At 38.8% G+C, this 12039-nt stretch overlaps 1 protein-coding gene across 1 annotated transcript; it reads left to right on the top strand.

Moving 5' to 3' along the window:
- The first annotated feature begins 10732 nt into the window (after window positions 1-10732).
- LOC114261015 (fructose-1,6-bisphosphatase, cytosolic) lies at window positions 10733-11783 on the top strand. The gene is made up of 3 exons (XM_082866622.1): window positions 10733-10886; window positions 11419-11466; window positions 11601-11783. Exons 1-3 carry the CDS (start codon window positions 10764-10766, stop codon window positions 11685-11687), a joined length of 258 nt encoding a protein of 85 aa, XP_082722748.1. The 5' UTR covers window positions 10733-10763; the 3' UTR covers window positions 11688-11783.
- Window positions 11784-12039: the final 256 nt, after the last annotated feature.

The following is a 12039-nucleotide window of genomic DNA, read 5'->3' as shown; positions in this document are numbered from 1 at the left end:
TCAGGGGTGCTAGTGGCCTTACATGTAGAAAGATGTTGAAACTTATGTTAGAAAGTGTGAGAAGTGTCAGAGGTTTGCACTTTTGATACACTAACCAGTAGCAGATTTGAACCTAGTGTCCAACCCTTGGCCATTTTCCTAATGGGGCATGGATCTTGTTAGACAATTGCCTCAAGCAACTGGACAAAGGAAGTTTTTGCTAGTGACAACAGATTACTTCACCAAGTGGGTGGAAGCTAAACCCCTTGCAAAGATTCGAGATATTGATGTGAAGAGCTTCATATGGAAGAACATCATCACCAAGTTTGGGATCCCAAGGGCAATAGCAGACAATGGAACACAATTTAACAGCAAGCTGATCAAAAACTTCTCTACAAAGTACAAAATAAAGAATTATTACTCTACTCCAAGCTTTCCTCAGAGTAATGGTCAAGCAGAAGCATCCAATAATGTTATCTTGGATAGGATCAAGAAGAGGCTGGAAGTAGCAAAGGGAAAGTGGGTGGATGAGTTGCTTAATGTACTCTGGGCATATCGGACTACGCCGAAAAGATCAATTAGGGAGTCCTCATTCGTCATGGTTTATGGCACAGAAGCAATTATTCCACTGGAGGTCGGTATCCCAGGGATCAAAACCTAGGGGGTGGAGAATGAAACTAATGATGCATTTTTAGCCCGAGATCTAGACCTACTGGAAGAAAGAAAGGAGAAAGCAACAATTCAGCTAGGGGCATACCAGTAGCAGCTTACTAGGGCTTACAATAAGAATGTCAACCTACAAGAGTTTCAAGTCGGGGACATCGTCCTGAGAAAGGTCGTCGGCAACAAGAAGGATCCCAGAGAGGGCAAGCTTGGCCCAAATTAGGAGGGACCTTATAGAATCATCTTGGTCCTGGGCAATGGGGCATATCGGCTTAAAGAAAGTGAAGGCAAAGAGTTGTCAAGACCTTGGAACACTTGTGACCTGAAGTTTTTCTATCGTTAGATTTTTTGTTTTTTAAAGTCATTTGTTATTAGCCGAAGTAAATAATAAAGTTTTTGCTCAATTTTTTTAATTTTAAACTTGTGTAAAATGATTAACCAGTCCATTGGCGATGTTTCTAATTGAACCATGACGAATAACTTAGACTTATTATATGGCAGGGTTGAATTATACTTGCATAAAATAGAGTGAAACTAAGTTGGCAATGTTTCTGATTGAAACATGACAAATAACTTAGACTTATTATATGGCAGAGTTGAATTATACTTGCATATAATAAAGTTGAACAAAGTTGGCGATGTTTCTGATTGAAACGTGACGAATAACTTAGACTTATTATATGGCAGAGTTGAATTAAGTTGGCGATGTTTCTGATTGAAACATGACGAATAACTTCGACTCATTATATTGCAGAGGTGAAATTATACTTGTATATAATAGAGTTGAACTAAGTTAGATTAACCTAGATTTTCCATATCGGCAGAGTCAAACACAGACTAAAACTAAGTACATTTGAGTAAGATTAACAGAGGAACCAAGGTTGAAAACCTCAGCTAGTCTCTGTTTGAATATAACTTCAGCAACAAGGTCATAGCCACATGCTTAATGAGAACCTAAGTGAAACTTAAGTTCACAATAGGGGGCAGAGAGCTAGAGAATGAAGTTTGGGAGTTAGAATTTACAAGCTAAAAGTTGGCTTAACACTTGTTGAAATTTTCAGAAAAATTTACAAGTTGAAGTCAAGTAGAGGTTATATTGCAAGAAGTATCTGCGTACTTGCCGAGATTACTAGGTTGCCAAAACTTGAAGTATGGAAGACTGAAGTCTTGATAAAAGACAATGAGAAGGTGGCAAGTTTTAAATAAACACTTGTAAAAATATTTTTTCAAATGTTTTCAAGTGTTAAGCCAAGGCCGAGATAAACAGTCAGCAGGTATATCCGAGGTATTTTACCCCGAGGAGATTGCACAGTTAAGGTGTACTCTGAAGACATGCAAATTATTCTAAGTATGGAATCATACGAGACAGTAAAGAAGAGACAAGCATTCAAACACTTGGAAGAAAATGTAAAGACTTGCATTCAGATAAGGAAGTTGTTCAGATACAAAAAGGCACTTCGGCCTGACAAAGGGATTACTTATTCAAATTACAAAAGTGGCACGTCGACCAAATATGAAAACTAAAAAATATTGTTCAGAAAAGTACCAAGTACAAAGAAAAAGCTTGTAATCAGACTACTCAGCGTCGGTGGCAGGCTGTGTCTCAGTCCCAGAAGACAACTGGGGAATCTTTTCGGAAGCCTTCTTAGCCTTGAGCTCGGCGTTGATCTCTTGTAGAGTCTGATCGATGCTCTTCTCGGCGATTGGCACCTCGGATGTTGTCTTCTAGGGGGAGGCACCTTTTGAAACCTCGTCCTCCTCATTCTGAGTCAAGTCCAGGACTTGCTTATTCAGAGTTAGGGACTTGGCCCCAGCAGGAACTTCAGCATCAGCCACCTCGGCCTCTTCGTCTTCGGCTTTCTCTCATTCTTCTTTTTCTTTTTCTTCTTTTTTTTCTTCTTCCTCCCCATCCTTAGCCTTGGATTGGCTTGAAGCGGCAGCACAAGTCGGCCTACATCTCTGAGAGGAGAGTCCTTGGGGATAGCCAACTCCTTCAGAGCAGCCATCCAACCAATAGTGTAACCCTTGTTGCATGTCTCTCTGACTTGTTTTTTGTAGTCCTCGCGGACGTCGGCTGCCCCTTCAACATAGGCCTTTTCGTCTACTACTTTGATCACGACGGCTTTTGTGGCCAGGGTATCTCGGAGCTCGGCTTGGGCTTCAATCGTTTTTGCCTCAGCCTCTTTCTTCTCGGCCTTGAGGACCTCAGCGACAGCCTCTGCAGCCCTCGCCCTTTCCTCCACCTCGTCTTTGGCTTGTTTGGCTACCTTGGCCTGATCTATCAATAATTTCATCTTGGCCTCAGCCCTATTTAGGAACTTGAGAAAACCAGTAGCCTCTTTGTCCTTATGGACCAGCTCCTTCTTTATTTCCTCTGCTTGCATCGCAAAGGAGTGGGCATGCTGGATCGCCTAGAAGAAATGCAGAGAACAAAGTTAGTAAATTCTTTAAGTATGAAAACAGAGAAAACAGAATACCAAGTGTTAAGGATTTACCAATACAGAGTGCTGCAGCATTAGAGCGAAATTCTCGTATTCACTGACCTCGGCGTTGCGGTTGAGGTCGTTGGGAAGGAGCAAGGCAGTAGAAAGGGCAATGCCGACCTCGATGTTAGTAGCATTGTCACCAGCTCTAACTGGCTTGTCCTCGATTGTGATGGAGGGGGCCCAAGAGTCATCAAATTTGAGGGAACCCGAGGTGGCTACAGAGTCCGACCTCGGCTTCTTTGTCTTAGTTGATTCAGAGGGATCAGCCTCAGCGGGCCTCTTCTCGGTGGCGGAGGAGCTTTTTTCTACCTCAGCCATTTTTAAAATCGGCAAGGTGTCCTCAGAATCGGATTCGAGTCACCGTTGCCTTTATATGGGCTTTCTTCAGCCTCTTTGGCCTCGGTTTGGGCTAGGACTGGGAAGGTGAAGATTGGACTGTGACAATGTTGGGGATGTCGGCTAGAAGGTCATCTGCAACAACCTTTTTGCAACCCATCTCATCGGCGGCAACGACGAAAGTGACCTTAGTGCCAAAGTGGATCGCTGGAAGTGCAATCGGTGGGTTGGCTGGATCGTAAGCCGACACTTCAATACTTTGGCGTCTTCGGCTACGAGTTTTGCCTGCGAGGGCGAGCAGTGGGGCTCGACGTCGGCGTTGGCGCTGAGAGGGTGGAATCAGTTGTGGAGCAGAAGTTGATGGCTGTTCTGCTGGGTCGAATGTTGAGGCTTGATCAGGCCTTGGTGATGAGGTAGTTGGGGGGGGGTTGTTGCTGAGGGTGGAGACTTGCTCTTTTTTTGGGACGTCGAGCAATGTTGATTTGTAGGTCGGGATGTAGTTTAGGAGCAGAGGAGCCCTGCGTTGAATAACAGGCAAGTCCAACAGCCTCTTGAAGTCTTTGCTGGGAAAGAATGTCATGCGAAAGTCTTTGGGAGGCTGAGGAAGGACTGCAAGTAAGAAACAGACATTAGAACATACAAAAATATCAAGATATAAAGACTTGGAAGCAAGTAAAGTGACACTTGGCTCTTACCATTTTCCTCTCTGAACACTATTCGGCTTAAGGGGTAGAGGCAGAGGTAGAAACTCCCAGTTTCCCGAGACAATGAAAAAATTATCTCCAGCACCCTTACTGGAGTCTCGGAGGTCGGCAATAAGTGTGTATTCGGTTGACCTTGGCTTAAGGTAATAAATGTAGCCTTTTTCTGACTTAAGGCCATACATGGTATAGTACTATTAGATGTCGGCTAGAGTAATCCTAGCGTTCTCTCGGCTAGCTAGGGCAATGATACCGTTAATGACTCAGTAAGAGTTAATGGCTAGCTGCATTGGGTTCAGTTTGTAATAGTGAAGGATTTGGCGGAAAAGGATGTCAAGAGGGAACCTAAGCCCACACTCAATAAAGGCCACTACAGGGAAAGGCATGGAGTCCCCATCAGGCATAATGGAGTCCTTTTCCTTGCCAACCTAAGGTGGACATCGGCAGGGATGGCAAACACCTGCCTAAAGTACTCTAGCTTAGTAGGAGTATCTACTCTCCACCTAAACATTCCCATGATGTCGACTTGGGAGGTATTGGTACACAGCTCAGGTGAGGAAATTAAGAAGAAGGTGGATTGTGTGGGTATAAGGGACCTTGACTAAACCCAAAACAGAAACTAGGGCAAGGGTTTTTCAAAATCTAGGAAAACTTGCTTCAGTTTTCCTAAAAAATTGAGATTTCTCTACCAAAACCCAAACTTAATCTATGTGGAAGTGGAGGATTAAAGGCAAGAATCTAAAAAAGACAACAAGAAAACAGGGCAAAAAGTATTATTCAAAATCAATAACAGTGATAATCTATCAAGAACATCGAGACACGTAAAAACAGTGCATATAAGGACCGTGAATCAAAAGCAGAATAAAAATCCCTAAACAAAACATGCTTTTGTACTCAAAATAATGGAATTCAAAAAGCAAACAAGTATATTCAGGAATGCGAATGCATTCACGAAAGCAGTGTACAAAAGCAACAAAGTTTGAAACTGAAAAGAGGGGAACAGTGACTTACTAAAGAAAAATGAGGCAGGTACAAAGTACGCCGGAGTCAGACAGTGGCAGTGAGTAGAGAAGAGCAGAAAATGCTTCGCCGGAGGAGGTGAACGGAGTGGTTGCAGGAAGCTCGAAGAAGGCAACAATGGAGGATTTGGGAGATAGGTGTTAGAGAGAAAGCTTAGGAGAAGATGAAGATGCAAAAGTGAAAAGGCGCAGCGAGAGAAGTGTTTTTTTATCAAAACACAAAAAGGCGGCAAAATCGCAATTAGTGTGCCTAGGACGACGTGTCTGTTAGGCGGCGCGCGCAAAAGCGACGCGACCTGATGGCGCGTGTCAGGTACGGTTCAATAGGGAAGAGACGCGTGGCGAAAACGATTGAGTTATTGTGCGTGACAGCTCATACGCGTGTAGAAACTCTTGGAGTTCTTGATTTAATGAAGCAAAGACCTCGGAGTAGGGAACGATCTTGGTTAAAGAAACTTAGAAATTTTGGTTCTAAATGCGTTGATAAAAATAGACTACAAGTCTTGATCATATGGAGTCGATGAATGATGACCTCAGTAATAGGGATAGAGCAAGCTTTGCCAACGTGCTATATGGACAAATGATATAGGTTTCATCACATCAGGATGCCGAGGTAATAGAACCTAGGGGGCAGTTATGGGGACATATTTTTTGAAAGACAACACATGGCCAAGGATGCACCGAAGTGCCAGCCGATGTGCCACGTATCCTGGTTATGATGCCAAGATTATCTTGGCTAGGCCAAGGTTATCTACGGAGATACCGGAATTCGGGATAAACAAATAAGCTATAAGAGTCCTAGAATGGGGAATGACTTCAGCCTGGATAAGAATAAAACTCTTAGGGAGTTTATTTTTATTTATTAGAGAGTCCAGGATGAGCATTGAGCCAGAGTGCAAGAGAAGTTAGGTTTCTAGAGGAACCAGATTAGTACTGACTATAAGAGTAAGGCACCCTCATGGGTTTAAGGTACACTTTTTGTATTCTGGCTAGTGAATTAAGCACTATTTGTTATCTTTGAGAGATAATTGATTACTGACTTGATCGTCGGAGTGTCCCCGGGTAAACGAACCACCGCCGGAGTCTCATCTTTCTGTGACAGGTCATTCGGGCGCAATCTATTCTGTCGATGTTCTCCAATTGAGTACCTGTTTGGCAGTGTGGTCAGAAAACAACATACACAAATAGTATACTGATGGGATACAGTAATTCATTTTTTATTATTCCAAAATATTAGCTCTTTTTCAAAAATTAAGGATTAAAATTATATGAATTTCATATTTTATCCTTCATTTAAATTCATTAACATTATTTGAAGTGTAATAATTGTACTATTAAAGAATAATTTTAAAAAGTTAATATTTTTAAAGTGTTAATTGTATTACTAAAAAAAAGTTAAATTTTTTGAAACAAAGAGAGAAATAATTTTCAATTAGAACCCGTGCTGCACCTAAAAAATAAAATAAAATAATAATAATAATACTTTACATTCATATATCCACCTTTACTTTGTTGTATTTCAGTTTAGCATCAACATTGATGATACTTTTGGTCTATGTTGAAAAATAAGTTTAAAAAAATAGAGAGATAATATGATTTTAAAAAAAATTAAAAAACTAAAAAATTGATTTTTAACTGTGTTGCTATTGCAATGCAAAGTTCAACTTTTAAAAATATCATTTTTTTTTTTTGACAATAAATATATTCTTCTTTTTAATTTCAAAATTAAGGTATTTAGTCTATCAATTGTTGACGTGGGGTTAATTATAGAATAAATTACACTAGGAGCCCTTAAATTGTTTACTTTTTTTTCAATTAAACCCCTGAACAATATTTTCACTCAAATAAACCCCCTAATTTCTCAAATGAATTCAATTTAGGCCTTCTATTACATTCTTAGAGAGAGAAAGAGCGAGTAATGAAATACAAATAGAAAATTCATATAGAATTTTCATAATTAATGATGTGGCTCAATAGTTATTGTTCACTTTAAAACAAAATATCCATTAAAATAATTTATATTTACAACATCAACACTATCACATCATTTTTGTAGTATTTTTTAGGGAGAGGCTCATCTCCAGTTGGGAGGGTGTTGTCGGGTTTCTGTGGGTTCACCACGTAACCCACATCGATGATTTGAACCATTCAATATGTAAGACTCGTCGTGTATTTCATCCCTGTAAAAAATCACGTTGGTCGGATATTGATAGTTACTTAATCAGATCATAAGTAAGTATGATTTTTACAATAAATTATTTATACAAATGAGATCTAATCAAGTAGCTATCGATATCCAATCAAAGTGATTTTTTGCAAGAATAAAATATTCGACGAACTCTACACATTGCACGGTTCAGATTATTGATGCAGATTCCGTGATGAGCTCACAAAAATCCAACAACACCCTCTAATCCGATTTGAACTGAAGAGAAACACAAACGATCTATCTCACTATAAATTTATAATATTTCACATGTATTTATGAATTTGTATATGTATACATATATATTTGTTTTATTGGCTTCTCTAAGTGTGCCTTTTACATTAACAAGACCCATTCTATATTACATACGTTTTTGTTAACATGTGGCCATCACCAGTTAATTCCATGAAAAAAGTTGAGCTTATCAATTACAATTAATGGTCAGTATCAAATATGAAAAATATTTACATTATTAATCAATCAAACAAACTACTAGTTTATCATAATTAGAAAATCAACCAAACCTAAACCAACCAAGCCCAACAACCACTTATAGGAGAGGAATACGTTAGAAAATAATGGTTTTTCGGTGACTTTAATACGATATTAAAGTGGGTGCCAATCCTCTTTCGAGGTAAATTAAAGTGAGTTTAGATTCTTTGTAATGAGATCTTTACACCATACAAAAAAAGACTAAAAACCATTAAGATTTGAATGAGAAATTGACTCATTAAGTTGGCCTCATGAAAGAGGTATTGAGAAAAGTATGTAACCTTCTATCCCACATTAATTACAGAGGAGAGCATTGATGGGTATTTAAATCCTATTTTTGCCCTAAGGGTGTGAGTCCTTCAGGGCATCCAAATTTTTCGAAGGAAGGTAGTTATGGATGCATCAAAGATGGGCTTGAGCCAAAACTATGATTCAAGTTGATTATGCAAAAATTGGCACAAGCGAGTGAACTGCCGGGCCAAGTCCAGGTCCGTGATCCATGGGTCGTGGATCGTGAGGCTTGAGACTTACTGGAATGGGTTAGGTTTGGACTGGGCCGAGTTGGTGGTCCATCAACTTAATTTTTTGGGCCAAGCCAAGTTGATGGCTGCAGATATACACACATGTGTATATATGAAGTAGGTAACTCTCACACTTAAGACCCATCAGTTTTGCTGCATTTGTTGGACAGTTTTGTGGAGATTAATTCCTACATTTGTTGCAGGAATCCTCCTCCTCTCTCTCCCTCCATGTGTATAAAAGGAAACCCCTCTCCTTCAATCTTCTACCTAGAAAATTCTTCTCTTTGTGTTACAAAGAGTCTCCAGTTTTATATTCTTCCTAGTATGTTTAGTTATGTTCACTGAAACTACGCTGTAGGTTCTTGGTTATCGCTAGTCCAATCGTCGTATCTTATGAGACAGATGTCGAACAAACTTCTGCACCCCAATCGGTGAGGTGACAAATCCGTTTTAAAGACAATGTCTAGGACACGCTTCGGTTTGCTTTTTTTTTTTTTTTTTGGTATTTTATTTTATTGTGTATTTCTGTTCAATCTATTTGTAATTCCAGCATATTTTTTGGTTCTGAAATTTTAATTTCTAAATATAAATCTATTTATTTATTTAATCACATAATTTTTACAACAAAATTAAAACAAATTCTGTGTTTTCCATAAAGTTGAATAAATAGATTCATCTAGCATTTTAGAATAAACAGATTTTTTTAGAGTGGGCACTTTCTGTGTTTTATATAAAAATATGCCTGCCCAGAATTGGTTTTTGTTTCGTTTTGGTTTCCGTGTAAGTCTTGATTAGAATATGAAAATAACATATATATATATATATATATATGCATGCTGTTGCTATATGTTATTCTGTGAATATGTCTACGAACTTGAATATCACATTTATGCCAGTGAATAAGGAATTCAAATATATGTTTCATGATATATCACTACAGGAAAAAAGGGTTATGGTGGCGTTTTTTTAACGACATTTTTTTAAACGTCATTGTTATTAACATTTAACAGCGTTTTATAAACGCCGCATATTCTATTACACAAAACGGCACCGTTTTATTATAGGAAACGCCTCCAAATGCGGTAGCCGCACGCGCCTCGTTTTGTGAAATTTTATTTTGAATCGAAACCCTCTCTAAGCATATTACAGCATATTACACAAAACAAAGATTCAGATCTATCTCTCTCAACATTCAGATCGAAGCGTATTCTTACAAACCAAACATGTCCCTCTCACTCCATACTTCTGTTTTCCATTTTCTCTTCAAAATGGTTAGTTCTATAAATTCAGATCGAAGATTGAAGCCACACATCTCTCAACATTTTGAAGATTGAAGCCACACATCTCTCTCTCTCAGTGATTTCCAAGACTCAGATCGAAGACTCAGATCGAAGACTCAGATCGAAGCGATTTCGAGCTCCATCGAAGATTCAGATCGAAGCGATTTTGAGCTCCGTCAAAGATTCAGATCAAAGCGATTTCGAATCTCCATCGAAGATTCAGATCGAAACTACACCGAAGCGATTTTGAAGCTGCATCGGCGAGGTAGCGAGCTCCACCATCTCATTTACAGAGATTCAGTGATTTCCAGAAGCTCAGATCTGAACTTTGACCCCTCGATTACTCGTGTTTCAAGCTCCGATGGCGGCGAATAGTCTACTTTGTTTCTGAACTTTAATCGGTACTCTCTCTCTCTCTTTTCTCGGTTTGTTCATGTCGACAAATTGTCCTTTCGTTTGACTGCATTTTTACATGCTATTAGTTTGGCTGTAGTTTCTCTCTAGCTCGAAACTGGTGTTTGATTTGGATGTCTCGTGGAGTTGAATATGTACATTTTGAGTTTTTGATCACATTAGTTCTATAAATTCCATCCCCATTACATTCAATCATTGGGGAATTTATCTCTTCTTTCCATGCTTTATGATTTTCCACATATTCAGGTCGAGTCATATATAAGAGTACAATAGCACTGTCTTGGTTTGTCAGGCTTACCATTGTAGTGCTGTATCAGTAAGATTTAGATATAGATACTGCTAAACAACCATCCCAATAAATTCAACAAATATTGTATTAGCCACTCTAATTCATCAGTGTTAAATGTCTTTTCTCATTTAGACACTCTAATTCATGGTCCAAATTCTCATAACAACAACAGACAAACCTGTGTGAGTGCAAAGAAGATCCTAGAGTAGCAGGTGGTTGCACATATTTGGGGTTTTACTTTGTGGTTGGTTCATTCCAATACTGGGCATTTCCTTCATTTGTTGAATAGACCTTTCCTTTCTTTGGAACCTGTTCGTAGATGCAGTAATGAAGCATGATTAATGGATCACGCAGGCGAAGCACAGAGGACAGACCTAATGACGATTACTAGACATGTTCTTAATGAGCAGTCGAAGCACCTTGAAGCTCACGGCGACTTCACAATCTTGCTCAGTCACATTGTTCTTGGCTGCAAATTTGTCTGCAATGCTGTTACCAAGGTCCCTCTCCCTCTCCCTCTTCTCTTTTTCATTTAATTCCTTTCTTTTGCCAACTATATCATAAATTTTTCGTGTATATATATACTAGAAGCCTTGCGCACACTAACGTGTGCAATTGGAAGGTCATGGGTGAAAGTGGAGAGAGTAGTGCGCAACTGAATACAACAGTGTTAGGAATGCTAAATATTTGGAGAACATTTAGTATTATTGTGGTTATTTTTAGAAATCAAAATTATCTTATGGAATTACAGACCAAGTTGTGTGCTTCATACAATAGAATATACATATATTGAGGCAAAATAAACTTTACTCCATTGTGATTTGTCTTGTGGCAACTCCATGACACGAGCGATTGTAGGAGCAACATTATGTACCCAACAATTGTTCCCTCACAATGATGCTCTGCAACTTAAACCCATGACAATATTGCTTTGATAACACCTGTTGGATTGAGTTCCACCACCTCACCTAAAACCAATTAATGTTAAAGGTGGGTTTTTTCTTGGCCTTCCAATAATCACCAATTTTGCAGGCAGGTCTTGCAAAACTCATTGGACTTGCAGGACAGACAAATACTCAGGTGGGTTTTTTGTTTTTCTTTTTTCAAAAGTTGTTCAGTAATATGCTAATTTTACATTTTCTTGCATTTCTGTGTTTTCATTGCAATTTTATCTATCTATGACTACGATAGATCACATCTGTTTCATTTTTCAGGGTGAAGAACAGAAGAAATTGGATGTACTGTCAAATGATGTTTTTGTCAAGGCTTTGATAAGCAGTGGATGCACTGTGAGTTTTTAATTTCATTTGCTTTCTTCTTTCTATATCATCTTTAAGATTGGATTATTGCCTTGTTGGTGCTCAAAGAAAAGCCCCAATTGGTTGGGGCTGATGAGAATCTATATTATTCACAAACACCAATAGAATCCCATACAAACCAATTGAGAAAAAAAAAAGTTCAACCAGTTGACTGCATTGGAACCTGCCTTGGATGAAATTACCCATGCATTAGTGGGGCGTTATAATCTGAATTTTACAAGACAAGATATATCTTCTCTCTGGTTTTTGTGCAAACAGGTGATTGTTTCTTTCCTTTCGTTTCTTCTCTTTCATTTTCTTTCTCTGAGAATTCTAAACAGTTTATCTGATTGCA

The sequence above is a fragment of the Camellia sinensis genome, chromosome 1 (genome assembly GCF_055761805.1).
Source record: "Camellia sinensis isolate YWXY chromosome 1, ASM5576180v1, whole genome shotgun sequence".
Taxonomy (NCBI): domain Eukaryota; kingdom Viridiplantae; phylum Streptophyta; class Magnoliopsida; order Ericales; family Theaceae; genus Camellia; species Camellia sinensis.
Note: the sequence above shows the minus strand (reverse complement) of the source record. Positions and strands in the feature narration are given on the sequence as shown.

Bases quoted from the DNA above. Each gene is read 5' to 3' on its own strand.
- LOC114261015 (XM_082866622.1), top strand. From the start codon at position 10,764: ATGACGATTACTAGACATGTTCTTAATGAGCAGTCGAAGCACCTTGAA. The intron at 10,887-11,418 runs GTCCCTCTCCCT...CCAATTTTGCAG, and splicing joins TCTGCAATGCTGTTACCAAG to GCAGGTCTTGCAAAACTCAT. The intron at 11,467-11,600 runs GTGGGTTTTTTG...TTCATTTTTCAG, and splicing joins CAGGACAGACAAATACTCAG to GGTGAAGAACAGAAGAAATT.